Here is a 20,433-nt window from a genome sequence, read left to right on the forward strand (position 1 = left end):
GATTAGTGTTTGGTATCCTTTAGTAGCGTTCTGAAAGGATGAAGGACAAGTCGGTGTTGATATACAGTATCCTCGTTCAAGGTGGCACAGTCAACGATGGCGAGAAGTATTATAAGAAAAAAGAGACTTAAAGCGTCAGCACCAGCACTTCTCGCTTGAACGCTGGATTTCTGCCCGACGTCAAATCGAGTCACATTTCAACCCATTATCGGCATCATGGTTTGTCCAACCCATCTCCTGATTGTATTTTCGTTCCACGGTGAGAGTCTATTCAAAACGTGTTATTGCATTCGTTATAACACACAACATACAGAGTAACAATGATATGGCGGCCACAATCTTCATCAAGAAGATAGACTGCCTCCTTTTTATTATGTGTCTAGTTTTGGGTTTTAGTGAGCTGCTACTTCATTGATTTCTTCAACCACACCGCGAATCTTTCGATTCTTGGGTTCAACAAGGTCTAAACGCATAGCATATGCATCTTCTCCGTCGGCATAATACTTTTTTTCGACATCATGTACACTATGGAGAAATAGAGTTCTCCTGTCAGACATGGGGTTGTCCAAGCAATGATTTTTTCCACGTCCCAACTTAATCTCACCTGAAACGCAGTGTGTCTCTGTACAGACCGATAGCGGCTCGGTTGGTTTTTCGTACGTGCAAGGAGACGTAGTGAGCGCCGAAAACTTCGACCATCTGTTGTGTTGCTTGTTTCATCAATTTCTCTGCAAGACCAAGACGTCTGTATGTGCGCATGACCGACAGTGATGTGATATGACCGTGGGGAACATCGGTGGGCTCTTCCTCCCTTTGAACCAAAAACTGTCAGAATAACCATGGTCACGTCGGGTCACTGAGTAATAAAAGACTTACATTTTGGCCAACACATAGCCGACAATTTTACCGTTATCGTCTTCGGCTACATAGGATAATTGTGGCCAAGATAATGCGTGATAGAGGTCTGAAAATACACTGCATTAGTCAACACTGACTTTGGTATAATACATTCCTTCTACTTGCAGTATTTCATTTGGTAGTTTTCGGGAAGATCGAGCAAGTTGCAGTTTTGCACTGCCATGAGGTCTTCGGTCTACAAAAGGTGCGAGAACTCAGAATACCGCGGTAAGTGTAAAGAAACCGTAGGAAAGACAACTTACTGTGGCGTTTCTAATATTCATTCTGTCAAAACCAGTCTGTCTGTCTATGAGATGGGCTTCGCAGTTGGGAAGGGCTTCAGACACTGCAGCAGCAAGCTACTGCGTCATGTCCAAGCCACTGCTGGTTCGTCCATCCGCGACTGGGATTCAAACACCGCCATGGCTCGGCTCTTTACCGCTTTTCATGGAACCGTTGCATATAGACCATGTTCAAAAGGTGAATAAGAAGAAAGACAAAAAAAGCAGTTACAAATTACGATTCCTTGACCATTGACCAACAATGTACTACTGCAGCTCATTGAGGAGCTCTACAGCTCGACTGATCCTCAGACAGCCAAGCAAATACAAGAACAACTGCAAGCGATTCAACGGCAACCTCAAGCATGGTCTATAGCGTCTCAGTTGCTTTCTTTGCCGGTAACTATTTGCACTGGACACCCATGCCTTACGAAGGATCTGTTATACGACGCCAATTTGGTTGACGGCATGCTCACACGATTTATCTAGTCGGATCATTGTCGATTCTTTGGCGCGCATACGTTCCAAATGAAGATCGTTCGCGAATGGTATAGTGACACTGCACGAATTAGATACCAGCTTCATGTATTAAGTGCGGACACGCAGGAATTCTTTGCCTGTGGAGCAGATTGCCTGGCTTCGTGAAGAATTATTAACGTGGATTGTACGCTTATGCTCCGGCCCGAACTTTGTCACGACCAAGCTGTGTCTTGCGGTAAATGTCATGGTTTATCAGGGTCCAAATGTGGATGGGGGATTTTCTTGTTTATGCAAGTTTTTTTTTTTTTTTCTTTTCTTTTTTTTTTAGCTTATCAGTTATGCATTTCACACAATTCCTGATCATTGGAGCCAGTTCATCCCCGAAACGGTCAATGCGTTACATGCGGGAGCACAAGTTTATGGATTTCCCGCCTCCACCATTCAGTATATCATTCTCGAATTTCTGACACTGGTGCCCGAAGAAATTTCAAATGCAGACATCTTGGGGGGTCAAAAGTAGGATTTTCCCTCTTGACTATTTTGGCGGGTGTAACTCGAATAATCATGAATTTTGACTCTTTGGGTTCCTTTATTTTGCAGATCACGATTAATCCAAGAACTAAAAGACAGCATCCCGCTCGTTTTAAGTACCCTGTCTTCATTTCTTTTGCCGACCGATCAACCAATGCCGATCTCCATGCAACAAAAGGCCCTCAAATGTCTTCAAAGCTGGATCCAATACGGCATTCCCATGGAGTAAGTTCCATATCTACCGGCCAAAGTATGTCATTTTATTGATCCCACTCTTGTACAGGGACGTGTATCCGCTTTTACGACAATGTATGCTATTTTTGGGCCACGAAGAATTATTTGAGTCGGCAGTAGAGGCGTTATTGGAAGCCATGCAGCAGATGGATTGGGCCAAATATCTCACCTTGCGTGATGATCTTTTGGATTGCTTCGCGAGTGACATGGTCACACAACGTTTCAACGAGTGTATTCATGGTAAGCAGCAATGAGCGCTTTAGTGTTTGGAAATACACACACAAAAGATATGATGGGGCTGGTGATGGTTTTTGTTGCTCATCTTATTTACCTTTTTTTTTTTTTTTTTTTTTTTTTTTTTTTTTTTTTTTTTTTTTACAATTTATTTATCTGCAGAGGAAGATGAAGATACTGGCAAGTTATTGGCTCGACTGTTTTGCACTTATGGCGAGACCTATACCGATTTTGTGGCCATAGGATTGGCCAATCCTAAAGTGAATTTATTGATGAGCATGATTATGCAGTTAACGTGTTTTCATGGTCATTTCCCGGTGGATGAAGAAGTGTCGGATATTCCTCTCAATTTTTGGTACGTCCTTCAGGAAACATTATTTGATAATGGCATTATACCCGTACGTCAATCCGTCACCGTGACGGACGGTGATGACGATGTGTCCCTGGAACGAGCGGAAAGCGAGCAACAAGCACTGTGGCATCGTCAAGCAGGCGAGGCGGCGCTGGTGATCTATCGTCAGCTCGTTTCCACGCTTCTGATCAAAGCCGCATTTCCAGAAGATTCCGTCTGGAGTATATGGACAAAAGGTGGGGTTACAAACAGGCGTCATTGAAAAGCAGACAACTCATTGGCAAACCGTCCTGTATGATTCCTTTCTTTTTTTTTCGATATATTCAGATCACAAAGACAGATTCAGACGATATCGAAGGGATGTAGGCGATACAATGATTAACCCCTACTTTGTCTTACGAAACGACATGCTGGCCATTGTACTTGATCATGCCGTCACCATTTTAAATCAGTGGCAATCCAGCCAAACATCATCACAGGTAAACTATGGAATTGGGAAAATCGAATAGCACAGGATCCGCCCAACAACTCAGCACACCGTTTAGACGCTCGAGGCTGCATTTTTTTGCCTCAAAAGCATTTCGGAAGAGGTTCCTACAGAAGAAAATACTCACATTCCCGTGTTGTTTGGTCCCCAAATCCTCGGACGCATGCCCTCCGATTGTGATGCACGATTACAGACCACCACATTGCTTTTGATTGGTAAGATGCCAACAGTTCCATGTAAAATGATAACGGTATTGATGCAGCCTTTTTTTTCTAGGTTCATTATCGGAATGGCTAAAAAATCATCCCTCCTTCCTACCTTCCGTCATGAATTACATTGTTCCCTGTTTAAGCTTGCCTCGATTAGCACCTGCCGCCGCCAGTGCCTTTGCCGATATATGTGACGCATGCAGAGAATCGTTGTTGGAAGCATTGCAGAATTTGATGCATGTCTATGGTGCAATGTCAAGCTCCAATATTGATGTAAGAAAAAGTGGCCCCTGTCATGCAACGTGTTTACGTTCTCATCGCTCATTGGATGTTCACTAGTCGAACATTATGCAAAAAGTGGTGGAATCCGTGGCGGATGTCATTCAGGCTTTGTCCCCCGAACGATCGGTTGGTCCATTGATGGTAAACAAAATATACGAAAATGATTAGTAATATAGCGTCCACTAACCCAAAAAAAAAATGGGCAGACATTGACAGGCGATATACTACAAGGGATAGGCAAGGCTTTGCATCTGTTGCCTGAGAATCCGGTATTAGCGCGTGACCTGATTTTGACTCAGCTTCAGTACCTTTCTGCATGCTGTCGAGGCATCCAACCACCGAGTGACGACTATCAAACATTAAGCGCTCGTAACTCGACGTACGATGCATTTGCTTCTGGACAATTACGTTTACAGTATGCGAAAGTTCCTGGATTTGTTGAAATCAGTCAAGCGATTCGAGATTACACGCAACAGATTAGCACGACCTGGAGTCGCGATGAGGAAATTGCCAGGGTAACTATACTTTTCTCAATTGCATTTCGGATTCTTGTTTTTCTAAATTTGATACCCCCCCCCCAAAAAAAATAAGGCTCTCGCACGATTTGTAGAGTCGGGTATCCGGTCCATCAACCCGTTATTGACATTGGACTTTGAAGATCTTTCCTCGCTGGTCGAAAAGAGTTATTCCGATGCACCTTATCCTTGCTGGTTAGATATCGCGAAATTTATGATGACAGTGTATGGAGGTCAAGAAGCGCACTATGCTCGACTTAGAGATCTTTTAGCCTTTTTAACCGGGAAGACATTGGCGTTTATTAACGGTGTTCAAGGTACAGTGGAAATTACCCCACACGCCGGAAAATGCTGTTCGAAAATGACTGGGGAATTAAAAAAAAAAAAAGAGTTGCTTGATACTGATTTTGTTCTGTATGATTTAGCCATGGAAGAACATCCCGATATTGTGGATAGTTATTTCGACCTGCTGTCAGGAGTAAGTGAACGGATCGCATTTTGAGAGATAAATTAAGGGATAGCTTGTGACACAATACGTTAGACGATCCGACGATGTCCATTGGTGTTTTACAATTTACCATTCGAGATGATTGATACGATCATTTTATTTACCATTGCCGGCATGGGGCTCCAAGAACGCTTGGCATTGAAAGCTGCTTTGAATTTTATGGTAACGTATTTCGTGGCGGTTGATCAATGGACTGGGTGACTGAGCTGACATGACGGATGTTACCATATTAGGCCGATTTCGTTGCGCAAGATTATGCGGAGGGAATGCAAATGGCGGAAATGGTAAAATCGGTCATGGTGGACAAGGGATTACATATTATGGAGCAATTATTGGCTGTAAGTGGATCAAACGCGCAAAACCTAGTGCATTCGCGGGAAGATCGTCTTTTTAATATGCGTTTGACTTTTTTTTTTTCCTTTTTCCCTTTTCTTGTCTAAATGACGTATTTTTTATATGAATATATAGGGTTTGGGCGGTCGTGTTCCTCGATCATTCTGTGCACCTTTGGTGGATGTATTATACAAATTGACGGGTCGTTATGTGGAAGCCTGCAGGCACTGGCTCCAGGTGTTGCTTCAGCATGTACGTCGGACAATTGTGCAATGAAAAAAAGAGAAACGTAGTGCGGCCAGAAAAGCTAAAACTCAAACTCCTTTTGTTTAGGAGGGGTTTCCATCGGCTCTTATCAGTCAAGCAGATAAAGAACAGTTTATGAAGGGAGTCCTTGGGTAAATATACTGCTATGCTCACAAAGATTGGAAAAAGGGAAAAGATGGAAAGGAAAAAGTGATGTTAACGAAAAAAAAAAAATTGGTAGTACACGATCACTGAAACGCTTTAAAGAGCATACCAATGCATTTTCCGTCAAGTGCCGTGGTCTAGGCAACACGGCATTCGGAGGGATTTAAAAACTGGCTTCTAAAGTAGAGCATAGAAAAAAAGCATAGAAATAAAACCTGCGTTTGCTATAATTGGTTAACGTGGACGATCGCCAAAAGCCAGCATTGGTGCAACCTTCAATTGTAAGTGTTTTTTTTTCTTTTTTTTTTCAAGTGGCGTGCTGGCAATGTACCCCGCTTCTATTCTCCAGGCACCTATTCCCTTTTTTTTCATTGTTATAATCATTTGATTAGTTTTTTTTTTCCTGTTTTATTGTACTTCTATTACATTTATCTTTTTTTTTTCTTATTCTTCTGGTTTTTCTTTTCGTTTCTCTATTACTTGGCTTGCTATCTTATTGCAATACACTTTTTTTTCGCTTGTTAAAAGTATTTTTGTCATGGTCATGGCAAAGCCGACTACTTTGATCGACTCCTCCGCACTGCCATGGCCCAAAAGTGTGATGGAAACCAAATCCAACCCCGTCCATCTGGCTGCCATTTCCAACTACAAGTTGGCGCAGCTCACGTTTGCTCCTCCAGATGTGCATTCGCTCCACAAGACGGCCGTAATCAAAAATATGCTCGACTTGCTGTACAGAACCACTCCCTCCGAATGGCTCTCACAAATGACTCGCTGGACTTTTCTCACACCAGAGTAAGCATGAACCATCCCATTTCTTTATTATATCATCGTATTCGAGGGAATTTTTCAAACCTAAAAAGTCTTACATCTAAGTGATTGTTTTTCAAAAGGTCGCTGAATGGGAAAACGCCTGCCAACCTGGAGGAAGTGTTTACGCAGTACGTTCAAACCATTGAAGCGTTTCGATCAGTGCAGGCACTGAGTGGTAGTGACGATGACGCGACGGAAGAGGACGATAATAAACCGTTGATACAATTGCAATCAAATGCATCGACGGGTCTGTTCACCCTTCCCAATGCCAACTATTCCAGCGAGTCACTTGAGGTGAAGCCCGCCGGACGACCAGATGACGAAAAAAAGGAAACACGACGACGACGAAGTACTAGGAGTCGGATCAGTTGGACAAGCGATGTCGGTGCATCATCAAATGATTTAACACAGCAATTAGCCAAAGAAATGGTGAATTTGTTTGATATGGATTTCAGAATAGAGTTCCAGATCACCTCCGCTCCTCGCTTTCTAAATTTGGAAGTCGGCAAGCATGAAAAACGACGATCCGAAGCACGAGCATCAATTTCGTCGTTATTGGGTCTAATTCCGGTGTTCGAATCGTACGGTGTGCATTCATCCGATTCCGAACAAGGAGATGAAGGTGAAGGCGAAGGCGGAGAAACCGATGTCGATGCATGGTCTTTTCCTTCACCACCCTCGAGTTCATCGGTCTCGCCAGTCTCTTCCCCAGATACACCTCTGTCGTCGTCTTTGATAACAACAGCAGAAGCAGCGCCATTCCATTTGCCCTCTCTACCTACATGCCCATCCAAGAAAGCTTCCACTCGGGCCCTTCCGCCGGGGCCGCCTATTCCGCTTGGACCGTTGCCACCACCAAAACTGCCGTGTTTAGACCATCAACCACAGATCACATTACCGAAAGAGGAAAAGGAGGCCGGTGCCAGTATACCAGCATCTACCACGCGAGAACGTTTACATAAAAAGTCATCGATTCACAAACTTGCATCCTTTATCGTCAGACGTCGCACAACATCCAACGATGATTTGGTGAAACCTTGCAATGTCAACCAGATGAATTCGCATGCCCATTCTATACCACACTCTCAGCCTACTCTACCGGAACATCTACTGTATAAACCCTTGCCAACCATTCCAACTTTGCATACCCCCACCCGCCACCATCCACTGCCTACACCACCTCTTAGTCCAAGTGCATCCTCCATTTCACCAACCCCCACGGGCGTTCAACGGACGCGCTCCTTTGTGGCATCCGATGCCATTAAAGCCTCGCTAAAACTAACCACTAAATCACGCAGTACACAGCGTTCCAAGGCGCGTGCAAGCTCTATTCACGCTGACAGTGCTATGCAACCATCATGCTTCGTTACGCATACGAATTTACATTCCAATAACGCTGATTCCGAAAAGCATACTCCTATGACCGAACCGACTGGTTCATCCATTAAAAATAACTATAGACTTATGAAAGGAATTATGGCATTAGGAAGACGCATGACGCTACGAAATAAATGACCCAAAGACCCATGTGTTTCCAACCTTCAGTTTTTTGATATGCATCACGATGATACTTAAAATTTTGTGATCATTCACTGTATTTAATGTTCAAATCACTCTTTTGAAAATAAGATTGCTAGTTTATTAGCTGCTGAAGAGGACACAGAGATTATAATGAAGATCATGATGTTTAGCAAATGACGGATTGGAATTGGTCGCGTGGAATATCGATACCGTAGTGAGCGGGGACGATATATACAGATCCGGCACAATCTTTGCCTGTCCACATGGCGCAATGAGTTTTTCCGGTGTTCTTGACATAGGATGCAGGAAATTGATCGGGAAATCCGGTGCAACGGTGATCCGAGCTCAAGATACCCGATTGGGTCTTTCGATTGTCAGAATACAAAACGATGCCTTCACCGCTTCCGAATATAGCGGATGCGTACGGTGTCAATGCAACAAGGACGCAAAGTACAATAGCAACAAATGTGTAGCTGTTATACATCATTGGTGTCAATTCGAGTAGAGGTGAAAAAACAAAGGGTTAAGCCTACAATCATTTATAGATCAAAAAAAAAAAAAAAGAATTGTGAAACCGCGTATGGGTCTTTAAACCCTTACCCTGCGGTTATCTCTCTTTGCTTGCATCGCCAATAGTAACTTGATTACAAAGTTGCTTGTAGATTCATACCTTGAAACGATCAGTTAATGGCATAAAAAAGCTTTACCAGGGATATTTAAAAATATGTATGTTGGAACATCAGAATCGGTCACAGATCATGGCTCGCTTGACTTGGCGTCTTCAATGGTTTTTCATGTTCAGAATACATACATACCAAATATAGTAGCTGCAGTCTGCCGTTGGTCATGTCGCAATGGATCACCCTCTTTTTTACCACAACAAGGCAGCTAGGCCACTGTTCCCACTGGCTGGTGTGCAAAATTGGGCGGCACCCTGCATAGAGTAGCCGGTGCACTGCAAAAACGCAATAAAAACATATGCCAAAACACAACTTTGAACAAAGAGACTCTGTGACTGAGAAAATAAGCGGGTAGAATGACGATATTTAATGTCCTGGAACGGACGATTGAGAACTGGTCCGCTATTGTTCGCTTGTTCCGCGTTGTTGGTTCGTGGCAAAGTGGACGCGATCACGGAAATGCCTGTTTTTTGGTCACTCCATTTGGTTCTCCGCCTATAAATTTCCTCGCACAGAAACAGGGTCTTTCTCTTTCCTCTCTATTGCCGTTTCCGAGCTTCTCCAAGTTACTGCTGACGAAGAATATGCGAGAACAGCAGTCCAAGTCAACCCAACAACGGCATGAACGTATTCTCAACGAGCTTGCGAGAATACCGGGCAACGATCAGTGTGCCGATTGCAAGACCAAAAGTAAGTGTTTCAAACTCTTTACGTCCCGGCGGGTGAACAAAAAAACTCTAATTGGCATAATGGCGAATTTACACGTAGATCCACGATGGGCATCCTACTCACTCGGCATCTTTCTTTGTATCCGATGTGCCAGTCTTCATCGGAAAATGGGCACACACATCTCAAAAGTAAAATCCATTTCGATGGACCGTTGGAGCGCAGACCAGATAGAGGTAACACAGTTTCCACCCGAGAGCGAGAACAGTGCACTCATTGCTTGAAAATTGGCAATCAGACCATGCGACAATCGGGAGGTAATGCGACAGTGAACAGCTTGATCAATCCTCACCCGGAACGACACCCGTTGCCATTGGCTCTTGATGACGATTTGTAAGTGGTTGAGTTTCAAGCTAACAAATCATAGAGAGCTGACTTTTTTCGACGGCTACTATGTGGATAGTGCGATGGAGCGTTACATACGGTCAAAGTGGGAGAAACGATCATTTGCAGATCATCCAGAAACCGTAAGCTGGGCGGGTCTAACGAATATGGATAAAGGGAAAACATAAGCTGATCGTTACTGGATTAGCTAAAAACGGAACCTACGCGATCCGCTTCGGCTCCATTGGTGGGGCACGCCACAGCGCCTGCAAAAGCCCGTTCCTCACCACTTAGCCACAGTCATACCATGCCAGTCGTACCCAATGTGGTCCTGCAACAAGACGTGGTGTCGATGCCTCCAACAACTGCGCATGCTTTTCCTCCCGAAAAAATGGAGACGACCTTCGCTGGACGAAGTTCGCCTTTGACCAATAACAGCTTCTTGCCCACCTATGCCCAGACACCCAGTATTCCTTCAACGACTACCAATCCTTTTCTTGCCTCATCGATGCCACCTTCTCGATCTATTAATCCATTTACTGCTACTTATACTGCCTCACCAGGTACCGTTTTTCAACAATTTCTGACTGTAACGATTGGAAAAACACTGACCCATGTTGCACAGGGCCTATGCATGCATCATTGGATGAGTACTTTGGCCAATCATCGCCTGTTCTACTATCTAGTACGCCAAGCACGAATCCTTTCAAGTCAAGCTCGTCTCTTGGCTCTTCGTTCACGGAAAATTCGGTCTCATTTTCAGGCTTGGATCCTAACATGACTATGAATAGCCCTTTCGCGAATCCTTCTATCATGACGAACCACCACTATCCCTCAGCCACTTACCAGCCGTCCTCCCCCATGAACACATTCAACATGAGCCAAACCAATCCATGGAATGCAAACAGAGATAAACTGTTCCAAAGACAATAAAAGAAATATGCCTTTTATGGTAAAAGCCAAGAAGGAAAAAAAAAATCGGAGCAGCAATAAAAGGGAAAATGTCGTATCTTATTGTTTGACCTTGTTTGAATACCCCGTTTTTCCGCTCTTTGAGAGCGATCTCGTTTATTTTGTATTTATTGATAGTAATTTAGTTGCTCATTGGACGCCATGTCGAATCCTGTGGCGGAATCAGCGCAGTACTTTGCGCAAAAAGAAAAGCAAGCCAATGGTGCTACTCCATGGTCGGACAAGACTTCAGAAAACGTGGACAATGACGACAAGCCAACTCCCGTGGAAGCGTCACACACTCGACGCTGCGCATCGCTTCACAAACAACCATCTCGACAATCGAATCGTCGACGAAGCATGTCTTTCCATTCCTCTTCCTCATCGCGTAACAGCGACAATTTCGAACCACGAGAAAAGTGGCATAAAGTATTCGACAAATTGGCCGCCATTGGCACTATACCCGACGGCGGCCAGCGAGCTTCTTTTCAACGTCATCGTATGGATAGCCATCATAAAAGAGATAGCCAATCGGATGATAGCAATGATCATGATGAAACTTATGAACTGTCTCACACGTTTCGCCATCGACACGGCCATCGACAGGGCCACCCACAGGTCGACCCAGAAGATGATGTGTTACCGGCGCCGGACGAGATAGAAGATCGATCCCTTTTGCGCAGTGAACAAGACGATCGTTCCGCCGAAGAACACAACTATTTTGCCCATCCTTACAAAGAAAAGGACCGTGTAGGTGCCAAACCTGCTACGACGAAAGAGGCCGCTGCCCCCTCTGTACCAACAGAACAAGAAGGGACCCCCACCTCACCTACCTCCGCTATCTCACCCACTAGCGATCAACAAGCACGTACACAATGGGATAAAACGTTGGACAAGGTGCGACTAATTGCTGGGATCCAGACGGCTCAACGTCCTATGAAACCGGTTGTCACCGACGATACCACCTCTCTCGCACCTTACTTTCATCCTGTATTCGACCCGCCTTTTCTTGCCCTTTCCAAAGACGAACACGGCCGAAAATTGGTAATTGAAAACGTGGTACCTTATATTGGCCGACAATGGCATGGCTCATTTTTTTATCTGCCTTTTTTCCGGTCTTTTTTTTCTTTATTATTTTCGCCGTTTAGCCCCCCATTCTGTTGCAATGCCTAATGGTGAGTGCAGGGGGTTGCATGATCAAGTAATTGATCTATGGATCAAATGGAGGCTGATATTTCAATCCCATTGGGTTAGCTCGATATCACGGATTCCGAGTTATTAACGCAGGGCATCAATCAGTGGATATTCCGTATTGAGTTACAGTACGGTGACATCAAATGGGTCATCCGCAAGACCATTGCTGATTTCGTCGGCTTACATTACACGTTGAAATTCAAATCCAATTTATCAGATTATGTTCCTGCGCCTCCGCCTTTTCCCAGTCAACTGTCCAATTGGATCAATTCTGCCAAAGATACCCTACGCTTGGATCGTGACGATGAAAGTATCACCGAGAAGGAAAGGAAAGAACAAGCGCTAAATCGGCGGAAAGCACTGACCCAGTATCTGCGTGAACTACTACGACGAGCCCACATGCTTCTCAGTTACGATCTGTGCGAATTTCTTGAAATTTCCGCCATCAGTATTGTGCAAGATATGGGATGGAAGGGTAAAGAAGGTTATTTGGATAATCGTGTCAATTTCGTGTCACAGCGGCTCTGTAACATGTTGAAACCGCATCGATGGACCAAGGAGTGGGTGATTCTTCGTGATTCGTAAGTCTGCTTATTTTGTGTAACTCTTTGGTATCACGCGAGTAAGAGAAAAACTGACGTAATGGACGGTTAGGTACATTGCATTTTGTTCCGACATTGCGTCGCAATCGCCCACTGATGTATTTATCCTCGATAAAAATTTTACCGTGACCGATCGTACCCCCGGTTTGCTTGGAAAATATCATCATCATATCCGCTTGGCCAACAAATTTCGTCGTATTGAAATCAAGGGCAGTAAACGGCAAGTGGAAGAATGGATGGAAGGCATCCTCAAAGTGCAACAGGAAAGTCCGTGGTGCAAGAACCATCGGTTTGGGTCGTTTGCGCCCATTCGTAATCATGCCAAGGTGAAATGGTTCGTCGATGGGGAAGGTATTGTGTAGAATACTCGAAAATGCAAATATTTTGGAAAGCTCAATTTCTCGGCGCCCTATTCCATTAGACCATTTTAACGCGGTGGCTGAAGCAATATTGTCTGCCAAATCAGAAATCTATATTGCCGATTGGTGGCTGTCTCCAGAACTGGTAAGACTCAATGTGTCTAAACGTAAGCGTAAATGCATGTCAATCAATCAATGCATTTTTGCCTTTTTCAGTACCTCCGTCGACCTCCAGAGAAGAATGAAGAATTCCGTATTGATCGATTACTGCAACGCAAAGCACAAGAAGGCGTCATGGTCTATATCATTGTTTACAAAGAAATGTCCGTCGCATTGACCATCAATTCCGCTCACACCAAACAATGGCTACAAAATCTGCATCCCAATATCATTGGTAAGTTTTTATTCACAAATCAAACGCGGCACGGCGTATCTAAATCAGCCATAACCAGTTCAACGACATCCGGATCATCGTTCCATTGACAATACGGTGCTCTTCTGGTCACACCATGAAGTAAGTGTGTAACGTTACTCTTTTTAAACCATGGTCTGCATGATTCACCGTGTTACAGAAAATGGTGATCGTCGACAATCGTCTAGCTTTCATTGGTGGATTGGATCTCTGCTGGGGGTAAGCTTTTGGAGAGACAAGTCAGTAAAGAGAAAGAAGGAGATGAAAAAAGCTGACGTTCTATGATCTGTCTAGCCGTTATGACAGTCACGCCCATCGATTAGCCGATCACCCCGCCCAGGGCCACAAGTACACGGTGTGGCCTGGTCAAGATTACTCCAATCCTCGCGTCAAAGATTTCTTAAATGGTAAGTGTGTCCTCGAAGGAAAGAAAGAGGAATGTGTGTGTGCATGTGTGGTTGGTTTTCGGGTGGGGATGCGTTTCTCAAGACACTTTGTTAGTCGTACGTCATGATTTGACATTGGTAGAACGCCAAATTACGCCAAGGATGCCGTGGCACGATATGACCATTGGTGTGGTAAGTATCTGTATCTTTTATCAAAGCTGGAAGCGTGCCATTGACGGAGGTTTTTTTTGCAGGTGGGACCGATTGCACGTGATATTGCGCGTCATTTTGTACAGCGATGGAATTTCTTGAAAGCAAGCAAAGGCATGCATCGTTCACGTATGCCGTTCCTGATGCCAAAGGGCGAATACGTCGCCGCCCGTGATGAAACCAAGTTCAAAGGGTCTTGTCGAGTCCAGCTTCTTCGCAGTTCAGCTCAATGGAGTTCCGGCATTGCACGCGAAGTAGGTCACTGCCCTTGAACTATTTGTTACAGGCATCGTTTTGTTGATTTTTCATTTTTGTCTATGTAGCACTCAATTTACAATGCGTATATGGAATGTATCAGCAAAGCCAAACATTTTGTTTACATCGAAAACCAGTTCTTCAGTAAGTTGTATACCCAGCTTAGACGATGGCAATTTGGGAAGAATACTGACTGATATTTTGGCGTCTGGAAAAAAAAAGTCAGTACCACTACGCAAGATAAGCTTTTACGCAATCGAATTAGTCAAGCGATGGTGGAGCGAATCAAACGTGCCCACGAAAAAGGCGAAAAGTTCAAGATTTTCATCCTCATCCCTCTTATTCCTGCCTTTGAAGGCGATCTGGCCTCCAGCGACGCCTCGGCTGCTCGGTAAATGATTTTGTTTTAACTATGCAGTAGGTGAAGCAGGCGTGTACTAACGATCAGGTTAGCAATGTGATGCATTTCCAGTATATTTCCATTTCACGAGGCGGCAACTCGATCATGGAGAAACTCAGGGAAGCGGGTATTGATCCGACGGACTACATTGGGTGGTATTGTTTACGCAATTGGGATAAAATCATACCCCGAGATGAACATATCCGTACGAAGAAACCGTCGCACCCAGGATCAAAGACAGATAGTGGAACCGTGTTCCCCGACAGTGATCAGGCATCCTTGGGTGGTAATACAGCTGAGCAAGACTATCCTCCTGATTCCGCAGAGGAAAAGAAGGTAGTCGAAAGCGGCAGTCCTTTTGAGACGTCCAATGATGCCGAAGATGATCGTCGTCACTACGTGAGTGAATTGGTGTACATCCATGACAAGCTCATGATTATCGACGATCGTATCGTCCTGGTCGGTTCAGGTGAGTTTGTTCAGTAGAATTAGGTCTAATTACCCCTTGACTCACTGTTTGCTGTGCTATTCCATCTCAGCCAATATCAATGATCGGTAAGTCAAAATGATCATCGTGTTCCTTGGCGTAGCTTTGCATATTGATGTTCTGCAAATAACTAGTTCACAATTGGGTAATCGAGACTCTGAAGTGGCGATGCTCATTGAAGATACAGAAATGGTGAATTCATATATGGACGGCAAAGAGGTACGACGGAATCAAGCGGATTGCTTTCATTATATTTATGCACACATTATTTCTTCGATAGTACAAAGCGGCCAAATTCGCACTGAGTTTACGATTGCAACTGTGGAAGGAGCACCTTGGGCTTTTGGATTTCAAGGACTGGTCGTCTCTAATGGATGATCCTCAAGAGATTCATCTGGATCAGGAAGATACGCGACAATCGTCTCCTGTGACCATGACGGAAGCCGATATTCGGTCGTTTGAGGAAAAAGAACCGGATCGGGTCCTCGACGACGCCGGCCGGACTGATAAAGATGATGACATGTGTCGATCTTCAACCGATCAGCGACAAGATACAGCGGCGTTGGACCCGTTATCCGATCAGTGCTATTACAACGTCTGGCGCAAAACGGCCGAAACCAATACTCAGATCTATCGGGAACTGTTCCACTGTGTTCCGGATGACACGGTGCACACATTTGAACAGCATCGACAGTTTCTCCCAGATCCGACCGTGGTCCCCCACGGCCACATTGCTGATCCTGATATGTCTGAGAAAGAAATCTGTCAACGTTTGTCAGGCATCCGTGGCCACCTGGTCAATTTTCCTACCGAATACCTCAAAAACGAAAACTTGCTTGGTTCATACCTGAGGGAAACCGTTACTCCCATGGTGATCTTTACCTAGCTTCAAGCATCCATCTACCCACCCGCCAATGTATCTTTTTTGTTTCTAAATCACTATTCCCTCCTATCTATTAAATCTACATACTACAGTTTACGTCAAGTCACACTCATTAAACTTCTTATTTAATGTCTTTCTTTTTTTAATCTTCCATTACTTTTTCCCGTCATCTTTATTTTAAAAAATTAAAAACCAAAATGAACAACAAAAAGAGGAAAATACGCTTGATTTTTTGGGCACTCATTTCTTGAGAAATGGGAACATCAAGTTCTTTTTTTTTTTTTTTACCACGAAGACTCGGCGGCGGGAGCAGCGGGGGTGGATTCGCCCCAGTTGGAGGAACCAGTGACATCCTCAGCCCAGTCACCGGAAGTAGCGGGAGCCGACCATTCACCGGCGCCGCCAACACCCACATGGCTTTCCGTGCCGGCACCTTCGTTGAAGAATTCGACCTCGTTGGGAGCGGCGCCGGTCCATTCGGTGTTACCTTCGACGGCACCAGCTTCCACGTCCTTTTCGACCTCCTCGGGATCACGATAGAAGAACATATCAACCATGACATCCCATTCGGTTTGGTAATCAAGGGTACCACGGAGACGGAGAACCGCACGGGCCAACAACCAGTAGATCAAACCAATAGCGTGCTTACCCTTGTTGTTGGTAGGGATGACAACGTCAACGAACTGAAGAAGAGCATCCGTGTCAGCAAGCGAGATGACGGGCATGTTGACATACGAAGCTTCCTTGATGGCTTGGAAATCCGAAAGAGGATCCGTGCAGACAATCAAGCGAGGTTCACGGAAAGAACGGGTGATGTAATTGGTAAAAGTACCAGGGGTGAAACGACCAACGACAGCTTCAGCACCAATGTACTTTGCAAACTTCAAAGCGGCACGGTGACCGAAAGGACGAGCAGAGATCACGACAATGTCTTGAGGATTCTCAATGGCGGCAATGACACGAGCAGCAAAAATGAGCTTTTCCCAGGTCTTGCCGAGATTGATCAAGTTGATACCATCAGCACGACGCTTGTAGACATAAGGAGTCATAGACGAAGTGACGTTCTTGGCACCAATATGACATTGGGCAGCAAGCAACATTTGAATGTCTTGCTCAGTGGGGTTCAAAACTACACAAACGTGCAACGCAAACGGTCAACGTCTTTCTTCTCCGCGAACCAACACCTTCCAAGAACAAAATTGGAGGAAAAACTTACCGGAAGGAATACGAGACATTTTTTATAAAAGAATTATTGATGTTTTTCACGGACGGCTATCGGAAACTCTGACAAAGTTAGGGTGCAGAATATAGGGTGTGAAGGCCACAGAAGTCCAAGTGAAAGAGGAGGATTCTTCCATGGCCAAGGAAAAACAACATCTAAAAATTTTTCACGACTTCATACTCCGACAGGCCATTTGCTGTTTGTTTGTTTTAAGCCATCGGTTTTCCTTTGCCATAAACAGAAGTGTGCTCTGCTAAACGTTACTCACCTATCATTGAGTCTTTACTGATAACTATTTCTTTCCTGCAAGCTACCCTGCAACGGGATTGTCTGTCTTTCATGTCATTTTTTTTTACTGCTAGTGGTTACACCAAGGAGTTTGGTTTTTTTACCAGGTTTGAGACACAGCCTCTCAGAAGCTTAATAACATCCCATACATCATCCACGCCGAAACGCTTCCAACCTCTTTTAAGCTTCTCCTCATCTGCGAGTAAACAAACAAAGTGTCATGAAAACGGTACTTCGATATAAAGCTGTCATCTTGGCTGTATAGTTGATCTTCCCCATTTGTGCCCTAAACTCAGACAATTGTTTGCATGATGAGCATCTTTATAAGAAATCCGCACCAATCATGGAAGCGAAAAAACTGTGGCAAGTACCATGCCTGTCACGGTCTCATTGAGATGAAAGAAAAAAGGCAGAATGGTAAGGGCGCTTCCATCAATGGCGGCTACGTTTGATTGTATGAAATAATACATTTATTGACTGCTTGATAGCGGGAACAGAGCAGAAAAAGGCCGTGCACGATATCTCCAAATGGGAAGCCACATCAACGGGGTCCCCCAGATTTGAAAAGTTCAATGTATCAACACAAACAACGACGAATCATCCCTCGCTGTCTGTGTCATGTCGCCCATCCGAAAGTTCCCAACCAAAGCATGTTTTAGTTTTCGCTCCAAGAAGGAGGAACCCTTATGAACGCACTTTCCCTGCATAACGAGAACGAAAAGGAAAATTGCTGAAAGCGCTTCTCAGTGGTGTCCTTTTAGCTCGAATAAGCTTTTCGGTTTTGCAATGATGCGCAACTTGACATCCTCTTGCATTGCATAAGCGAAAGAGATGCGCTCTAAAGGAAATATTTTATAGAGGACAGTACAGCTAATGAATTTCATGCGTTGGCGAAAACGCTGTTTTTTAGCAAGTGTTTTTCAAGCATACGTGTCATTCTAAGATGATTGAGATAAAACGCTTCCCACAATTGTCAGCATTTCTGAGAGGATTGGCCTTTTATTCCCTCCGATACTTGAACATTTTGCTCAGATGTTGTCCTGTAATAGAATGAGGGCGTAAGAGGCTCCAGGTATAATAGCAAATTAAAGAAATGCAGGTATTCAAAATATCAACTCACGCTTGGTTTTTCTGTATCTGTTTTTTGGCCATGATTAATTTTGGTAGTATTGATAGACGGATAAATTGATAGAAATGATCAAAACTACTTTATGCTTTGTGTCGGCTGATCCTGGACTGAGGAATCAAAGTTTGAACTGGACCCTTCAGCTTGGAGTCCCACACTTGTCCCATTTACTAGGTACTGGGAGCAATATGTTATGGATTCGTTGCAGATTCTTTGCAGGATCTTTGCAGATCCATTGAGAGGACGGCGTCTCTCTATATCTCTGACGGGCGGACTTGGAAGTAACCATTTGTGATTGGAGCGGAAATGATGCATTTTGCTTGGGTTGACGTTTCTCCGCTGCTGGCTTCAGGCCTGCTAATTTCCGTCATGGTTGCCTTTTTTTGTCGCTGAAAGGATAATGACTCGAATCGCTGAACTCAAGCAACGACTACTTCATCCCTATTATATTATTCATTCCGTTTACGGAGGCTTCTATATACTGTACAAGCTCAGTAGGCTGGCCACCAATGGCCCTTCTGAATTCTCGGTAAGTTATTGTTGTTCCTCGCCATGGCAGTTGACTCCATGACGACATTCAAGTGACATGTTTTTTTTTCTTCATGGTCTTTAACGTGTGAAAAACAAACAAAAAAAGAATAATGACTTGAAGGCTTATATGGCACTGGGATGTCTTTCGCTCTGGAAGTGTGTTATGGCCTCCACTGCCGAAGAACTTGCAAGTGTGGTCATCCTTTACACTAAATTTTTTACGGTGTGTAATTTATACTGGAAATTTGGCATGTGGCGAACCGTTTTCTATATATTTGGCTGGATTGGTAGGTGATTGTACGATGGATTTATTGCGGTAAACCAATATTCATACCATATCCATTTCATTCCTACCCTACGCAGCCATTTCAACTTTATTCCCGCAACCATGGTACCAAGGACCGACGAAAATCATCGAATTAACAGAGAGTGCTTTCAGACAACGGGTCCTCAAACCGAGCAAGAAATCGAGCGCGAAGAACACCATGCCCATAGAGGACATCGAAGGCCCTCGCATCACTGAAGTTCACAGTGACAGCGCCGAGGAATCGTCGGCCTCTTCTGCGTCCGTCAAGTACTGGGTCGTCATGTTATATGCGAATTGGTCAGTCTCCTGTCTCAACTTTGAAGGCATTCTCGCCCATCTTTCACTCCAGTACACAAGAGATCATATGAAATTTGGTAAGTATCTACGGCTTTATTGTGTCGGACTGATATCCTGATGTCGATGGACAATAGGCAAAGTGGACGTGGATCTGTACCCGGATATTGCCCAGGAATTTGGCATTAGCCGTGACCCGGCTTCGTTTGATCTGCCTACTTTGGTCTTGTTCCAGAACGGAACCGAGATCAGACGGCTGCCAGAATTGACCATCAAAAAGGAAAACAATGGTCAAACAGCATCCAAGGCCGATGCAGCCAAGGATACAATTACGCGACTAGGTTGGAGCAAGAAAGCCGTAAGTTTATTGTTTGTGATGGTTTGCATAAATTATGGCTTTGCTTATTTTTAATGTCATCACAGGGAACGGTGATCCGAAGTTTCCAATTAGATAATCTGGCTGCTGATAGACGATGATTTGCTTGTAGCTTTCCCATAAAATATAGATCAAGTATATTCCATAGCTATTATACATCTAATCGGCTTCTTCTGGCAATTCATAATTTCATGCGTGATTGCGCCGAGGCTGAATTAATAGAATATGCCATTGGCTATTTTTATTCTGTTGCACCTTCGTCTTAAGCCAAACCTTAGAAAAGTCGTATGGATACAGCTAAAGGTATGCATCCGCTAGTCCTACACTGGCGA

The 20,433-nt window shown here is 44.3% G+C and overlaps 9 protein-coding genes across 9 annotated transcripts; 6 read left to right on the forward strand and 3 right to left on the reverse strand.

Moving 5' to 3' along the window:
• Positions 1–392: 392 nt before the first annotated feature.
• Positions 393–1,094, reverse strand: BYT42DRAFT_536564 (acyl-CoA N-acyltransferase; the record flags this gene model as incomplete). The annotated part of the gene is made up of 4 exons (XM_051565490.1): positions 1,020–1,094; positions 877–975; positions 605–811; positions 393–525 (listed from the first exon to the last, which is right to left on the reverse strand). The coding sequence occupies exons 1-4, from the start codon at positions 1,079–1,081 to the stop codon at positions 393–395; spliced, it is 501 nt and encodes a 166-aa protein (XP_051421107.1). The 5' UTR covers positions 1,082–1,094.
• On the forward strand, positions 961–5,263 carry BYT42DRAFT_54018 (armadillo-type protein). The gene is made up of 16 exons (XM_051565539.1): positions 961–1,125; positions 1,196–1,377; positions 1,455–1,577; positions 1,668–1,726; positions 1,785–1,893; positions 1,987–2,174; positions 2,259–2,414; positions 2,473–2,663; positions 2,820–3,245; positions 3,337–3,488; positions 3,555–3,711; positions 3,773–3,978; positions 4,045–4,128; positions 4,194–4,502; positions 4,579–5,172; positions 5,244–5,263. Exons 1-15 carry the CDS (start codon positions 1,080–1,082, stop codon positions 5,002–5,004), a joined length of 2,814 nt encoding a protein of 937 aa, XP_051421108.1. The 5' UTR covers positions 961–1,079; the 3' UTR covers positions 5,005–5,172; positions 5,244–5,263.
• A 1,029-nt stretch (positions 5,264–6,292) lies between these two features.
• Positions 6,293–8,082, forward strand: BYT42DRAFT_616171 (uncharacterized protein; the record flags this gene model as incomplete). Its single annotated transcript, XM_051572039.1, has 2 exons — positions 6,293–6,549; positions 6,648–8,082. The coding sequence occupies 2 exons, from the start codon at positions 6,293–6,295 to the stop codon at positions 8,080–8,082; spliced, it is 1,692 nt and encodes a 563-aa protein (XP_051421109.1).
• A 172-nt stretch (positions 8,083–8,254) lies between these two features.
• BYT42DRAFT_547995 (uncharacterized protein) lies at positions 8,255–8,572 on the reverse strand (the record flags this gene model as incomplete). Its single annotated transcript, XM_051565985.1, has 1 exon — positions 8,255–8,572. One exon carries the CDS (start codon positions 8,570–8,572, stop codon positions 8,255–8,257), a length of 318 nt encoding a protein of 105 aa, XP_051421110.1.
• Positions 8,573–9,230: 658 nt separating this feature from the next.
• On the forward strand, positions 9,231–10,817 carry BYT42DRAFT_578779 (uncharacterized protein). Its single transcript, XM_051569316.1, has 6 exons — positions 9,231–9,458; positions 9,537–9,670; positions 9,733–9,827; positions 9,898–9,961; positions 10,027–10,381; positions 10,444–10,817. The coding sequence occupies exons 1-6, from the start codon at positions 9,353–9,355 to the stop codon at positions 10,749–10,751; spliced, it is 1,062 nt and encodes a 353-aa protein (XP_051421111.1). The 5' UTR covers positions 9,231–9,352; the 3' UTR covers positions 10,752–10,817.
• A 27-nt stretch (positions 10,818–10,844) lies between these two features.
• Positions 10,845–15,428, forward strand: BYT42DRAFT_54298 (uncharacterized protein). The gene is made up of 16 exons (XM_051565647.1): positions 10,845–11,813; positions 12,024–12,544; positions 12,618–12,916; positions 12,987–13,069; positions 13,141–13,318; positions 13,377–13,438; positions 13,497–13,555; positions 13,631–13,743; positions 13,838–13,914; positions 13,977–14,186; positions 14,256–14,331; positions 14,410–14,578; positions 14,641–15,056; positions 15,127–15,146; positions 15,209–15,293; positions 15,355–15,428. Exons 1-14 carry the CDS (start codon positions 10,932–10,934, stop codon positions 15,144–15,146), a joined length of 3,165 nt encoding a protein of 1,054 aa, XP_051421112.1. The 5' UTR covers positions 10,845–10,931; the 3' UTR covers positions 15,209–15,293; positions 15,355–15,428.
• BYT42DRAFT_54309 (uncharacterized protein) lies at positions 14,903–16,080 on the forward strand. Its single transcript, XM_051565660.1, has 3 exons — positions 14,903–15,056; positions 15,127–15,293; positions 15,355–16,080. The coding sequence occupies exons 2-3, from the start codon at positions 15,153–15,155 to the stop codon at positions 15,958–15,960; spliced, it is 747 nt and encodes a 248-aa protein (XP_051421113.1). The 5' UTR covers positions 14,903–15,056; positions 15,127–15,152; the 3' UTR covers positions 15,961–16,080.
• Positions 16,081–16,092: 12 nt separating this feature from the next.
• BYT42DRAFT_578786 (putative 40S ribosomal protein S0) lies at positions 16,093–17,293 on the reverse strand. Its single transcript, XM_051569317.1, has 2 exons — positions 17,174–17,293; positions 16,093–17,086 (listed from the first exon to the last, which is right to left on the reverse strand). Exons 1-2 carry the CDS (start codon positions 17,190–17,192, stop codon positions 16,242–16,244), a joined length of 864 nt encoding a protein of 287 aa, XP_051421114.1. The 5' UTR covers positions 17,193–17,293; the 3' UTR covers positions 16,093–16,241.
• A 1,519-nt stretch (positions 17,294–18,812) lies between these two features.
• BYT42DRAFT_578787 (uncharacterized protein) lies at positions 18,813–20,356 on the forward strand. The gene is made up of 4 exons (XM_051569318.1): positions 18,813–19,411; positions 19,488–19,805; positions 19,863–20,083; positions 20,149–20,356. Exons 1-4 carry the CDS (start codon positions 19,252–19,254, stop codon positions 20,200–20,202), a joined length of 753 nt encoding a protein of 250 aa, XP_051421115.1. The 5' UTR covers positions 18,813–19,251; the 3' UTR covers positions 20,203–20,356.
• The last annotated feature ends 77 nt before the right edge of the window (positions 20,357–20,433 follow it).

The sequence above is a fragment of the Radiomyces spectabilis genome (assembly GCF_025331425.1).
Source record: "Radiomyces spectabilis strain NRRL 2753 chromosome Unknown BYT42scaffold_10, whole genome shotgun sequence".
Lineage (NCBI taxonomy): Eukaryota > Fungi > Mucoromycota > Mucoromycetes > Mucorales > Radiomycetaceae > Radiomyces > Radiomyces spectabilis.

Bases quoted from the DNA above. Each gene is read 5' to 3' on its own strand.
- BYT42DRAFT_54018 (XM_051565539.1), top strand. From the start codon at position 1,080: ATGAGGTCTTCGGTCTACAAAAGGTGCGAGAACTCAGAATACCGCG. The intron at 1,894-1,986 runs GTAAATGTCATG...TTTTTTTTTTAG, and splicing joins CGACCAAGCTGTGTCTTGCG to CTTATCAGTTATGCATTTCA. The intron at 3,712-3,772 runs GTAAGATGCCAA...TTTTTTTTCTAG, and splicing joins CACCACATTGCTTTTGATTG to GTTCATTATCGGAATGGCTA.
- BYT42DRAFT_578779 (XM_051569316.1), top strand. From the start codon at position 9,353: ATGCGAGAACAGCAGTCCAAGTCAACCCAACAACGGCATGAACGTATT. The intron at 9,671-9,732 runs GTAACACAGTTT...ATTGGCAATCAG, and splicing joins GGAGCGCAGACCAGATAGAG to ACCATGCGACAATCGGGAGG. The intron at 10,382-10,443 runs GTACCGTTTTTC...CATGTTGCACAG, and splicing joins TACTTATACTGCCTCACCAG to GGCCTATGCATGCATCATTG.
- BYT42DRAFT_54298 (XM_051565647.1), top strand. From the start codon at position 10,932: ATGTCGAATCCTGTGGCGGAATCAGCGCAGTACTTTGCGCAAAAAGAA. The intron at 12,545-12,617 runs GTAAGTCTGCTT...ATGGACGGTTAG, and splicing joins TGGGTGATTCTTCGTGATTC to GTACATTGCATTTTGTTCCG. The intron at 14,579-14,640 runs GTAAATGATTTT...CGATCAGGTTAG, and splicing joins AGCGACGCCTCGGCTGCTCG to CAATGTGATGCATTTCCAGT.
- BYT42DRAFT_54309 (XM_051565660.1), top strand. From the start codon at position 15,153: ATGATCATCGTGTTCCTTGGCGTAGCTTTGCATATTGATGTTCTGCAA. The intron at 15,294-15,354 runs GTACGACGGAAT...TTTCTTCGATAG, and splicing joins CATATATGGACGGCAAAGAG to TACAAAGCGGCCAAATTCGC.
- BYT42DRAFT_578787 (XM_051569318.1), top strand. From the start codon at position 19,252: ATGGCACTGGGATGTCTTTCGCTCTGGAAGTGTGTTATGGCCTCCACT. The intron at 19,412-19,487 runs GTAGGTGATTGT...TACCCTACGCAG, and splicing joins CTATATATTTGGCTGGATTG to CCATTTCAACTTTATTCCCG. The intron at 19,806-19,862 runs GTAAGTATCTAC...GATGGACAATAG, and splicing joins AAGAGATCATATGAAATTTG to GCAAAGTGGACGTGGATCTG.